The sequence below is a fragment of the Pichia membranifaciens genome (genome assembly GCF_001661235.1).
Source record: "Pichia membranifaciens NRRL Y-2026 unplaced genomic scaffold PICMEscaffold_4, whole genome shotgun sequence".
In the NCBI taxonomy this organism is placed as follows: domain Eukaryota; kingdom Fungi; phylum Ascomycota; class Pichiomycetes; order Pichiales; family Pichiaceae; genus Pichia; species Pichia membranifaciens.
The window spans coordinates 1,264,442-1,277,494 of record NW_017566985.1 but is presented as its reverse complement, the minus strand read 5'-3'; the positions used below and the strand labels follow the sequence as shown (position 1 = coordinate 1,277,494).

Here is a 13,053-nt window from a genome sequence, read left to right as displayed (position 1 = left end):
TCGCCCTTCTCCCTCTGCCAACCGGGGGAGTGCACAGGTCCTCCTGCGTCTGATACGGGATGCATCGTTGACGTTCTTATCGCCGTGGTAGCTGTCTAACCTTCGGTGCAGGGGAAAGACGATTTTTTTTCGATTTTCTCATTTTCCGACGTTTTTCTATCTATTTTTTTTCTTTTCGAGAATGGCCTGGAGAAGATGAGGATGGCTGGCCTAACGGTTAGATGAGTGGACAGGCCAGGACAGACAGCAACGTGACTGGCGGCACTGCGGGAGCTGCTGTGCTATTCTATCTGACGGTGAGAAAGCTACAGGCTCTGTGTGCTGCAATTGAGAGAAAGACACCCGACAATGGACAGATTCAAGATCCCGGACAGCCCGCCCTTGCCAAAGCAGGAAACAAACGCCCCGGAGACGAGGATTCCTGCGCAGCTCGGTTCGGAGCTAGACCTCGGTGATGACGATGACGATGACGACGAAGGAGACGTGCGTGTGAAGCGGGAGGAGGACGTCGACATGGCGGACGAGCTGCCGCCGGGGCCTGGGCCCGCCACTGTCTTCAGCACGGGCCGGGCGCCGCAGCCGATCAACAACTTCGAGCAGTTTGAGCACACGGACTCGCTGCCGGCGACGCCCGAGGACCTCCCCGGCAGCGGGGCGGGCAGCTGCGCCGTTCCGCAGGACCCCAACTACGTGACGCCGATGATGGACTTCTCGGACCCTGTGCGGCCGCCGCTGGACCTGCTGAACCCGTTTGGCGCCAACAACACGCTCTCGTCGTCGGACCCGATCCCGATCACGCTCAGCGGCAGCGGCAGCAGCCGCCGGCTCTCGGACCTGCAGCAGCAGAAGGTGTCCGAGTACATCGACGACAGGCTGCTGGGCATCCAGCGGGGGTTTGTCAAGTACCTCTCCTCGAAGGAGGAGGCTGACCTCGAGGGCCTTGCGTGGGAGCAGATCGCCGCCCGCATCGACGAGGTCGTCGAGTTCGTCTGGTACGCCCTCTTCCACGTCACCGGCGTGCCTGCCGTCTACCACAGCAACGTCCTTGCGGACGAGTGCATCCGGGCCATCTTCGACTCCCGTTTCCCCGAGATCAAGACCAGGCTCGACGCCTCCATCCGCCCCTGCCAGCACCTCCTCGTCCGGCCCTCCGCCGACGCCCCGCTACCCGCTCTCGCCCTCCCCGCCACCGTCGACACCCCGGCACACGTCTCCTTCCTCATCAAGCTCTCCGGCGACCTCATCGACTACATCGTCAAGTACGACTTCGCCACCTTCACCGACTGGATCGTCCTCCTTCGCCTCGCCGCTAAGCTCGACAACGTCCTGTCCGTCCTCGTCGACTACTCCGCCCTCCCGACAACCCCTACACTTGTCAGCACAACCGACAAGGTCCGTCTGGCCTCCATTGTCCAGCGCACCAAGATCGCCGTTGTCGAGCTCTTCGACCGCTTCGTCCGCCACCTCGACCCAGCCCAGACCGCCCTCCACCAGCCCGCCATCGACCACTTCCAGGGCTATGCCGGCGAGACCTACGAGGGTCTTGTCGACCGTACGTCCGTCTAGCTCCTGCTGTGCATCTTTTCTGTACCTTCTGTACCCTCTGTATCCTCTGTACCCCGGAAACCCTCATCAGTTCCGACCTGACGTCTGGCTTCCGTAGCCTTTACCGCCGATAGCGTGCACCTTCCCGATACGGTAACCCGGGCGGCGGCTCGGGCGAGCCCCGGGATCCGCGCCAGGCTCGTCCCGGGGCCGGCAGCCGGGTATAAAGGGCGGGTGCCCCGCAAGGTGACGGGTTTTAGGGGGTGGAGCGGAGGCGGCTGCGGAGACGGAGTAAAGGCTTCGGACAAGCAGCAGAAGTAGAAAAAGAAGGCTTTTTCTGGTTCCATCTGAAGACAGAGACGATTCGAAGAAGTCGAGTGGAATAATTAGCAGTAGCAGCAACACTAGCACTAGCAAAAGCAAAAGCAGCAGCAAAAGCAACACAAGTCTACATAATACCATGTATCCTCTCGAAGTCGAAGTCAGCATTCCAAACGGAAACACACACAAGCTCCCTACGGGCTTGTTCATCAACAACGAGTTTGTCGCCTCCAGCGACGGCAAGACACAGGAGGTGGAGAACCCGGGGACCGGCGAGACGGTGTGTTCGGTGTACTTGGCCAGCGCCGAGGACATCGACCGGGCGGTGGATGCGGCCGAGGACGCATTCATCAACAAGTGGTCGACCATCTCGGGCAAGAGCAAGGCGGAGTACCTGTACAAGATCGCAGACCTCATTGTGAAGTACTCGGCGGAGCTTGCAGACTTGGAGGCAATTGAGTCGGGCAAGCCGCGGGAAACAAACGCCATCTTCGACGTGTTGCACTCGGCGGACGTGTTCAGATACTACGCCGGCAAGGCGGTTGGGGCCCAGGACGGCAAGACGGTCGAGACGGAGCCGTCCAAGTTCACGTACACGGTGTACGAGCCGTTTGGCGTGTGCGCCGCCGTCATTGCGTGGAACTTCCCAATGAGCACCCTCGCATGGAAGGTGGCGCCATGCTTGGCCGCCGGTAACACCTTTGTGGTCAAGACGTCCGAGTTGACGCCTTTGAGCGCCCTGTTCATGTGCAAGATCTTCAAGGAGGCAGACCTCCCTGCCGGTGTGGTCAACATCACCTGCGGTCTCGGCTCCGTCGCCGGCGTGAAGTTGAGCGAGCACCCTAAGGTGCAGAAGATCTCCTTCACGGGCTCCACCAGTGTCGGCAAGCTGATCCAGCAGAGCGCAGCAAAGTCCAACTTGAAGTACTGCACCTTGGAGTGCGGAGGCAAGTCTCCATTGGTCATCTACGAGGACGCCGACCTCGACCAGGTGGTCAAGTGGGCTGCCTTCGGCATCTTCTTCAACAAGGGCGAGATCTGTACCGCGTCGTCGAGAATCTACGTGCAGGAGAGCATCTACGACAAGTTCTTGACCAAGTTCAAGGACCACGTCGAGGAGGCGTTCGTGCAGGGCGGGCAGTTCACCCCTGGCGTCAACGTCGGGCCAACCGTGTGCAAGGCCCAGCAGGAGAAGATCCTCGGCTTCATCGACTCCGCCAAGAAGGAAGGAGGCAGAATTGTCACCGGTGGTAAGATCCCTCCAACCACCAACAAGAACGGCTACTTCATCGAGCCGACCGTCATTGCCGACTGCAACCAGGAGATGACCGCCGTCAGAGAGGAGATCTTCGGTCCCGTCGTGTGTGTCTCCAAGTTCACCAGCGACGACGAGGCCATCGCCCTCAGCAACGACTCCGACTACGGTTTGGCTGCTTACCTTTTCACAAACGACATCAACAGGTCCCAGAACTACATCAGAAAGGTCCAGAGCGGCCAGGTGTTTGTCAACATCACCTTTGCTGCCGACTTCAGAATGCCCTTCGGCGGCTACAAGATGAGTGGTAACGGCAGAGAATTGGGCGATGAGGGCCTCAAGGCCTTCCAGCAGGTCAAGGCCGTTCACATCAACCTCTCCAACCGTCTCTGAACATGTTTATTGTGTCTAATCTGTCTACTCTCTTTTCTTCCCCCTACCCGAATATATTCCACCCCTATGCCAACTATATAACATGCAGTCCCGATGGGATGTCCGGGATTTCCAAAAACGAGACGATCGGCCCCCCGCAGGCGATTTTGCTTTTCCCCATGCTGGAAAAAAAACGTACGTCCTGCAGCGATTCTTCAGCTTCCTCCAACCGTGTTAACCGTCGGCAAGATGTGACAGGAGCAGACAGAGCGGAAGCTGAAGACCCAAGAGCCATTTCATTCTTGGTGGTAGTGCTGCTACAGTGAGCTCAGGTTGGTGACTTTTAGCCGCTGGCAATTTCCTCTACTCTTGCACCATAGACATCCAGAGGACTCGGAGAAAGAAAGAACGACAACCACGATCTTCCATCTTGCATCTCAAATATATGAACACTGATAGCACACGCCAACACACACAACATGTTCTACTGCAAGGGAAAAATACGATACCCGAATCTTTCTTCTTTGCTGAAGAAAAGTGGTCACCAGCTGCGGTTCAATTATAGTCTGCCACACACGAACATCAACGACGACAACATCGAAGCGGTGGGTAGACAGCTGGACGACCAGCAGATAAACTATGCAAATAAGGTCATCTCCATCATCAAAACACCGGACGAGGTGAAAAACGAGTTGCAAGGATTTGTTCATGCGGATTTCACAAACTTCAAGGAACTGACTGCACCTGGGGTGTCGAACCAGAAAATCTTGTCTCGAAATGTTGAGTACAAGAGCATCAACAAGCTAAACGAGATACTCAGCGACAATCAGGTGAAGAAGGCCTTGGAATTGGTCAAATCGAACTACAAGCAAGGCAACTTCCTCACCTTTGTCGAGTTCCAGAACCTATTCATACAGTTTTTGCCGTTCAACTGGTACGCATACAGGTTGCTGAAACTATACGAGACCAAGTACGACCTCACCTCTGTACATACCAAAGTGCTGGCCCTTGTTTTAAAGATCTCCTACGCTAACTTCGATTTCAAGCTCTTTGACCGGTCGTTCCAATCATTTCAGACGAAGAGTGACAAAATCCCCGTCGACATTTTGATGTCTGCCATCCAGGTGTATTTGAAAACCGAAAACATACAAATTGCAACACAGCTTTTCAACCAGCAGGTTATGACGGAAGAAGATCTACCGCCGAGAATTCTCGATCTCTTCATTTCGAACCTATACAATCAAACAAGAAACATAAACCTCTGTTTCTCTTCCTACCGGCTATGGCTCTCGAAGAAGCTAGACACAAATATATCAATTGATTCGTTCATGTATAACTTGCTGCTCGAATCGGGCAACACAGAAGATATCAGCTGGATCGAAAAGTCTCTGAAAGATCGAAATAGATACGATAAGTTCGTCATCCGTTTTGGCAACTTATGCAATGACTTATCGAAAAACTACAACAGCTACAATACATTCATAAACTCGGAAGAGCTCCTCAAATTCAAAATTCTTGCTGAAAGAGATAATGAGGTCACTTCTTTGTTGAACAACCTAACCTATCTACATTTGCGACATCGGAACTATGAACTAGCACTAGAGACTTTCAAACAAGTCGACAACAGGAAAGATTTCCAGTTGACTATATTCTCAATCTTGAGACATTTCGAAAAGGAGCAAAAGCCAGAAATGATCTACAGCGTCTTGAAGAATTTGAAGGAACAATCCAATTATAGAATACATTGGTCTCAGATTTTAATATACTGGAGATCGGTCATAAAGAAATACCCTCATCTAGGATTCGAACTTCAAAAAAAATTTAAGAAATCTTTGAAACGATCGAAATATCACAGGTTTGGATTTCTATCCAAAATGTTGCTAGTCAATAAGCAATCGAGTAATGGAGCAACCCTTGAGATCAGGTATTACCCCATAGTAAAGTACGACAATCTGGAATTCGATATCAAGCCACTACCTGCTGCTCCTAAGTTACAGAACATTGAATCCAGACTCGTGGCTGGAATCTTACCTAATAGTGAGCTTCTCAGAAAAAGTGTCAAACTCACCAATGATAAATTTGAATTCGATCGATTGGTTGAAATTGCAAACCAGCTTCAATTGAGAACCTCTAAGAATACAGCACAAGTGAAAAATATTAAACTGAACGTTGAGATATTTTACAAGGAATGTTCGTTTGGTACGAAGTTATCAATGAAAGAATTCATCAATGAGCAGCTAAATATCATCGATGATACCAAGTTTGTTGATGATCAAGATCTTTGTGAGTTATTCAAGGTTTGTGTCAAATCCGAATTTTACGAAGAAAGTGTGTTTGTTCTTTCTTTATTGGAAGAATATAAGGTGAAAATCGTTGGTGATCAGCAAATACTGAAATTTCTGTCCATGTTCATTAAATGGTGCTGGATAAACAAGGATTTCAAAGATCTACTAACCATTTTGGAATGGTTGAAAAATCAAACTGAGTTTACCACCGATAAGTACTTCTGGTCGAATTTGAAAAATGCAGCTTCGAAGAATGTATCTCGAATAGAACGGGAGTTCTGCGATATTTCACATTCGAGCTTCACCCAAGATCAAATCGTAGCTTTGGGGGAGGAAAAAACATACATCGAGAAGGTTTTGCCCCACGTGATGAACTATTATGATTACACGTTAGATAAGATCAAAGATAAGAATCTTGAAAGAAGTGACTTGGTTATTGATCATAGCTTTCGTTGCTTCTCGCAAATGATCAAGTGGGTTGACGAGGACACGGAAACGATGTTCGAAGGCGAATGGTGAGGGTGAAATGCGCTTGGTTGCATCAGTGAACCTTTTTTACTAGATATAGAAAAGCATTTATTATTATTTATAGACTTACATGTAAATATACAAACCCATGTGAAACAACACTTTATGATGTCGCTAGGCTGTTCTTCTTTTCTTCTTCTTGTGCCTTGAGGAGTGACTTCTGGAAGGTATTAAGTCGTCACTTGAAAGATCATCACCCGCTGCGTCATCGTTATTGTCATCGTCATCGTCATCTTCATCTTCGTCGTCTAGAATCGCCTTTTTCCTTCCTGATTTGACTGTCTTCAGGAGATCATCATCTACATCATCGTCGTCATCGCTATCGCCACCGTGTACTTCGATATCTTCTTCTTCTTCTGATACGTCGTCGTCGTCGCTCGGCAACAATGCTCGTGAACGTCGTGGATTGATAAGTCCGCCATCAGATTCATCATCAGAAAGGTAGACCGGTTCAGCCGCATTGGCATTCAGTATCACATCCTCATCGCCTGAGGCAAACTTGTCCTCATCAACTATCTCGACGTCTGAAGTATTCACATATTCATTGTCGCCGCTCTCATTATCATCGTCGTTGTCCTCTTCCTCCTTTTCTTCATCATCATCCACCACAAATCCGTCATCACTATCGTATGCATCAACATAGCCAGTTTCGTCGCCATGATGGTGATCCCTTCTCTCATTGTGCGACCGCCTCCTATATGCATCGTTATCCTCCGTCCCGTCGCCGTCTTCTTCGCCGCCGTCGCTTTCTTCGGCCTCATTATCGACTATCCGCCCACGCATATCGTTCAGCCCGTTGTCATAATCTTCCCAGTCGTCGGAATCTGAATGAAGAGCACGGTCTCGACGCGGTCCCCGACCAAACTCATCTTCATCCTCCTCGTCATCGTCGTCGTCATCCAACTCATCGCCATCGGTCCTATCCTGCCATCCGACCATTGTCCTACCGCAGTTCTCACAATGGCCATCAACTAGTTCCCAATGGCACGCCGAGCATCGCGGGACACCATCCTCAGTGTCGACAACTGCTCTGCCCCAGTTGGAGGCTATCTTCTTCAGCCAGGGGAAGTCATTTGCCTTATCGACGGAGAACTCCTCATTTTTCTCCTTTTCCCATGACTCGAGTTTTTTCTTATACGATTTGTAATCCTTCAGGTGCAGTTCTTTTGCCGTTTGGGACAGATCGTCGATCAACGCCACAATAATATTCTTCACAGAATGGTTCAGTATGGGTTTTGTTTCCCCAATAATTGAGCGGCAAATCGGACACGAAGGGTTGCATTGGAACCAGTGCTTTATACACGAGTAGCAGAAGGTGTGACCACAAGTTGGTAAGAGGTAAGGCTGTGTTGGTACATCTTGGCAAATGGGACAACAAAGCTGGATTGACAAGTTGTTTAGAATCGTGTGGAACTGGAAAACCAACTCAGATCTGCCGGCTGAGTCCAGATCATTGCCTGAAAATTCGGGGAAGGAGAGGAGCCCCTGAAAGGTATTCGGCATGGTTGACTAGAGTGAAGGCTCGTGGATACTGCTGCACTTGATTGAGAGTAGCAGATTCGTCGTCAGTTGTGGCAAAAGAGCTAAAGTGCAGGGCGTATGCGATAAGAGTATACACGAAAAAAAACAATCAATTATTCATGTCCTCTGCATTTACTATGTAATGGGGGGAAAGTGGGTAAATAATAATTAAGATGAAACAGGAAGGCGTTTGCACGTGACTCGCGACAGCTATTTCTGTCGTGAGGATCAGGGGTGGTCAACCTTACTGTGTTAATTTAATCCAATAGCTAATCAGCGAGTCAGGCGGTAACTCAACGCCTGGTTTTCCCTACCATCGTGTGCTTCTCTTAGATGGATATGGTTTTGGAAAGGGAATCACCGAACAAAGTGATAATCGAGGACAGAACTTCTACAATGCAGAATACCACAACGTACAAATTCTCACCACAAGGGAGGACTCTGGGCGAAACAGCGATTACGTAAGCGTGCTTACCTAAGGCACGTCTATCTTCGGGGATACGCCGAGCAAATCGGAAGAGAGGCCGATGCAGTTCTGCCGACCTTGTCTGCCGGAGAAACCGTCTTCCGGCAGGGTGGTTGAGTTGCTATTAGTAATGCACGGGCGATAGAATGGTTGCCGTGTGCAGGGAGGACAAGGCAGGGCTGCGTGGGCGGCCCGGAACAACATGCGCCCGTGTGCAACGGTGTATTTGCCCAGACGGTGTGTAGCCGGTGCAGTGCCGCCGGTGCTGGCCGTAATGGGGACATAAGTCCGTCGTGCGAGTGTGGAGAAGAGGCACGGATGCGGCAGGGAACAGCCAGTCGGAGGCGTACTAGTTGCGAGGCTGGCGGAGGGCTAGCGTGCAGGTGTGCGGGTGGACCAGCTACACTGCTTCGCTGCACAGCCGGATGCCGTCGTCTAATGGGGCCAGATGGGCACGCCGATGCATTTCTGCTGCTGTCTGGGCGCAAAACGGAGCCAGCGGGCAAGCGGGCGAGAGACCCAGGCGTAGCGGCAGCAGCAGCGGGTACCGCAGGCAGGGCGCTGGGCTGCCAGATAGCGCCGGCAAGCAGCCAACCAGCGAAGGCCTGTGTCACGACCGGTGCCTGAAAGCGCCCGATGAGCGACCCAGCGGTGTCCCGATCCGTGCGACAAATAAAAACGGTTGGCTAGTCGGCTGGGCTGGTGCGGTGGTGGGGGAGGGCAGGGCAGAGAGGCGAACCCGGGGGATCGGAGCGACGGTTGCCATTACAGGGACGCATCCGATTCAACGGAAGCAAGATAGCCACCGGCGCCGACGGCCTGGCCTGAGACGTGTTGCCGAGAGGGGTTCTCGACTGTAGCGGTGTAGCGGTGTAGCGACGCTATTGCGGTGCTATTGCGGTGCTATAGCGCGGTGTGCGGGTGCTGCCGCTATGCCCGTGGAGATAGACGATACGCTGTGTTGCAGCAGCACAATTACACTGCTGGAAGCGTGCTAATGGCCGGCGCGGGGCTGCGTGCCCGTGGGCGGCGATGGCAGACCCGCCGTGGCCGCCGCAGCCGGCGCAGCGTGCGTTGTCAGGCGTGGGCAGCCAATTTTCCAGCTTGTTTACAGCGGCGGCCGCATTGGGCAGCGGTCCCCGCGACAACGGGGCTTATTCTGATTGGCTGCGGGCCCGTTCCGGGTGTTTTGCAGCCGGGCTGTTCCGCCGTGCGTGAATGTTGACAGTTTGCTTGTTCGGGAAGGCGCGAGTGACGTATTTGCGTGGTTTTACCCTCTGGGGCAGCCCGATCGGGGCAAAATTGGGCGCGAGTGGGTGTTCTGTAGCGAGGGGCCGGCCTGCGGCAGGCTGCGGCTGGCGGGGAGGAGAGGCAGCCGGGGCAGTAGTTGCCAGGTAGGGAAGCGAGATGCAAACAAACAGTACAGCGGAGCAGCGCTGGGGGCCGGTGGGCGGGAGAGAAAGAAGGCGGCAGAAGGGCCGAGATTAGTCGCCGGTGTCGAAACGGGGGAAATGGACGGTGGGCGGTATAAAGCTCAGCTAGTTGGCGAAGTTACTTAACAACGACCGCTTTTCCTGGTATGTGCTGCTTTCTTGCACCTGTCCAGCTCCCTCTTCTTTTTCTTCTTCTTCTTCCCGTCCCCCTCCTTCTTCTTCTTTCCTTCAGAACCTCTCTCTTTCCCTCTTCCCCCTCTTTTTGATTGTTCCTCCTTTCGGCAGTCTCTTTTATTAAGTATCAGATACCCCGTCACTCAAACAAACTACCCCCCTTCTTGCTAACCCAATTTAATACTCTAATTTGCTTTGTTAAGAAATTAGGAAAAAAATAGCAGCGGATACATCCTTGAGAAAAAGAAAAGAAGAAACGTCCCTTTTTGTATTTTTTCAAAGATTTTGGTCCCGTTTTTTTTCGTCTCTTAATATTCATATTATTATTTACTTTCATTCGTTCCCACAACAACACACCACGCATAGTTTATTTGTTTGACTAGAAGTGCCTTTCTAAAAAAGATGTCTGAAAAAGAAGTCCACGAGCCCGTCGAGGAAAAAGCTCCACAAGTCCCAGTCGACGCTGCGGAAGAAGAAGACGATGACGAAGACATCGACCAATTGGTTATGGAATTACAGTCCAACCACAACATTGGCGGTGAGGATGGTGAAGACGAGGACGACGACGAGGAAGAAGAACACCACTCGTCTTCCTACAAGGAAGTCCCAGACGAGTACTTGCACACCGACCCTGTCAGCGGTTTGACTGCTTCCGAAGTCTCCAAGAGAAAGAAGAAGTTTGGTTTGAACCAGATGGCCGAGGAGAAGGAAAACCTCGTCCTGAAGTTCTGTATGTTCTTTATCGGTCCAATTCAATTCGTCATGGAAGCCGCTGCCATCTTGGCCTGTGGTTTGGAAGATTGGGTTGATTTCGGTGTCATTTGTGGTTTGTTGATGCTTAACGCTTCTGTTGGTTTCATCCAAGAATACCAAGCCGGTTCTATTGTCGACGAGTTGAAGAAGACCTTGGCCAACTCCGCCACCGTCATTAGAGATGGTCAACCAACCGAAGTCCCAGCTAACGAGGTTGTTCCAGGAGACATCTTAAAGTTGGAGGACGGTACCGTCATTCCAGCCGATGGTAAGCTTGTTTCCGAAGAATGTTTCCTTCAAGTCGATCAATCCGCTATTACTGGTGAGTCTTTGGCTGTCGACAAGCACTTCAACGACCCAACTTTCTCCTCCTCTACTGTTAAGAGAGGTGAAGGTTTCATGATTGTCACTGCTACCGGTGACAACACCTTCGTCGGTAGAGCTGCTGCTTTGGTCAACAAGGCTTCTGGTGGCCAAGGTCATTTCACTGAAGTTTTGAACGGTATCGGTACTTTATTGTTGGTTTTCGTCATCATCACCTTGTTATTGGTCTGGTGTGCTTGTTTCTACAGATCTGACCCAATTGTCAGAATCTTGAGATACTCCTTGGCCATCACCATTGTTGGTGTCCCAGTCGGTTTGCCAGCTGTTGTTACCACCACCATGGCTGTCGGTGCTGCTTACTTGGCTAAGAAGCAAGCTATTGTCCAAAAGTTGTCTGCTATTGAATCTTTGGCTGGTGTCGAAATCTTGTGTTCCGATAAGACTGGTACTTTGACCAAGAACAAGTTGTCCTTGCACGAACCATACACTGTTGCTGGCGTTGAACCAGATGACTTGATGTTGACTGCTTGTTTGGCTGCTTCCAGAAAGAGAAAGGGTTTAGATGCTATTGACAAGGCTTTCTTGAAGTCTTTGATCAACTATCCAAAGGCTAGAGCTGCTATGAAGGAATACAAGACTTTAGAATTCCAACCTTTCGACCCTGTTTCCAAGAAGGTTACTGCCATCGTTGAATCCCCAGAAGGTGAAAAGATCATCTGTGTTAAGGGTGCACCATTGTTCGTTTTGAAGACTGTCGCTGAAGACCACCCAATTCCAGAAGATATCTTGGAAGCTTACCAAAACAAGGTTGAGGAATTTGCTTCCAGAGGTTTCAGATCTTTGGGTGTTGCTAGAAAGAGAGGTGAAGGTCACTGGGAAATTCTGGGTATCATGCCATGTATGGACCCTCCAAGAGATGACACTGCTGCTACCGTTGCTGAAGCTAGAAGACTTGGTTTGAGAGTTAAGATGTTAACTGGTGATGCCGTTGGTATTGCTAAGGAAACTTGTAGACAATTAGGTCTTGGTGATCAAATTTTCGATGCTGAGAGATTAGGTCTTGGTGGCGGTGGTGACATGGCTGGTTCCGAATTATACGATTTCGTTGAGAACGCTGATGGTTTCGCTGAGGTTTTCCCACAACACAAGTATAACGTTGTTGAAATTTTGCAAGAAAGAGGCTACTTGGTTGCTATGACTGGTGATGGTGTCAATGATGCTCCATCTTTAAAGAAGGCTGATACTGGTATTGCCGTCGAAGGTGCTTCCGATGCCGCAAGATCTGCTGCTGATATTGTTTTCCTTGCTCCTGGTTTATCTGCTATCATTGATGCTTTGAAGACTTCCAGACAAATTTTCCACAGAATGTACTCCTACGTTGTCTACCGTATTGCTTTGTCCTTGCATTTGGAAATCTTCCTTGGTTTATGGATTGCTATCTTGGATGAATCATTGAACATTGACTTGGTTGTTTTCATTGCTATTTTCGCTGATGTTGCTACCTTGGCCATTGCTTACGATAACGCTCCATTTGCTCAAAAGCCAGTCAAGTGGAACTTGCCAAGATTATGGGGTATGTCCATTGTTCTTGGTATCTTCTTAGCTATCGGTACCTGGATTACCTTGACCACCATGTTCTTGCCAAAGGGTGGTATCATCCAAAACTTCGGTTCTATTGATGGTGTTATTTTCTTGCAAATTTCTTTGACTGAAAACTGGTTGATTTTCATTACAAGAGCTGTTGGTCCTTTCTGGTCTTCTATTCCATCTTGGCAATTATCCGGTGCTGTCTTCATTGTTGACATCATCGCTACTTGTTTCACCCTTTTCGGTTGGTGGTCCCAGAACTGGAACGACATTGTTACTGTCGTTAGAGTCTGGATCTGGTCTTTCGGTACCTTCTGTGTCTTGGGTGGTGCTTACTACTCCATGTCTGAATCCGAAAAGTTCGACAGATTGATGAACGGTAAGCCAATGAAGCAAAAGGAAAGCAACAGATCATTCGAAGATTTCGTTGCTGCTATGAAGAGAGTCTCCACTCAACACGAAAAGTCAACTTAAGGGTGATAGACATTG

General features: G+C 50.4%; 6 protein-coding genes across 6 annotated transcripts; 4 read left to right on the top strand and 2 right to left on the bottom strand.

Moving 5' to 3' along the window:
• The first annotated feature begins 25 nt into the window (after window positions 1–25).
• Window positions 26–1,664, top strand: PICMEDRAFT_64437 (hypothetical protein). The gene has a single exon (XM_019163480.1). The coding sequence runs from the start codon at window positions 349–351 to the stop codon at window positions 1,564–1,566; it is 1,218 nt and encodes a 405-aa protein (XP_019017205.1). The 5' UTR covers window positions 26–348; the 3' UTR covers window positions 1,567–1,664.
• Window positions 1,665–1,850: 186 nt separating this feature from the next.
• Window positions 1,851–3,643, top strand: PICMEDRAFT_17317 (hypothetical protein). The gene has a single exon (XM_019161542.1). It carries the CDS (start codon window positions 2,006–2,008, stop codon window positions 3,512–3,514), a length of 1,509 nt encoding a protein of 502 aa, XP_019017204.1. The 5' UTR covers window positions 1,851–2,005; the 3' UTR covers window positions 3,515–3,643.
• PICMEDRAFT_152312 (hypothetical protein) lies at window positions 3,551–3,880 on the bottom strand. The gene has a single exon (XM_019160730.1). It carries the CDS (start codon window positions 3,786–3,788, stop codon window positions 3,588–3,590), a length of 201 nt encoding a protein of 66 aa, XP_019017203.1. The 5' UTR covers window positions 3,789–3,880; the 3' UTR covers window positions 3,551–3,587.
• Window positions 3,881–3,972: 92 nt separating this feature from the next.
• On the top strand, window positions 3,973–6,297 carry PICMEDRAFT_73564 (hypothetical protein; the record flags this gene model as incomplete). Its single annotated transcript, XM_019164518.1, has 1 exon — window positions 3,973–6,297. One exon carries the CDS (start codon window positions 3,973–3,975, stop codon window positions 6,295–6,297), a length of 2,325 nt encoding a protein of 774 aa, XP_019017202.1.
• Window positions 6,298–6,420: 123 nt separating this feature from the next.
• Window positions 6,421–7,809, bottom strand: PICMEDRAFT_59649 (hypothetical protein; the record flags this gene model as incomplete). The annotated part of the gene is made up of 1 exon (XM_019163379.1): window positions 6,421–7,809. The coding sequence occupies one exon, from the start codon at window positions 7,807–7,809 to the stop codon at window positions 6,421–6,423; it is 1,389 nt and encodes a 462-aa protein (XP_019017201.1).
• Window positions 7,810–10,302: 2,493 nt separating this feature from the next.
• PICMEDRAFT_73562 (hypothetical protein) lies at window positions 10,303–13,038 on the top strand (the record flags this gene model as incomplete). Its single annotated transcript, XM_019164517.1, has 1 exon — window positions 10,303–13,038. One exon carries the CDS (start codon window positions 10,303–10,305, stop codon window positions 13,036–13,038), a length of 2,736 nt encoding a protein of 911 aa, XP_019017200.1.
• Between the last annotated feature and the right edge of the window lie 15 nt (window positions 13,039–13,053).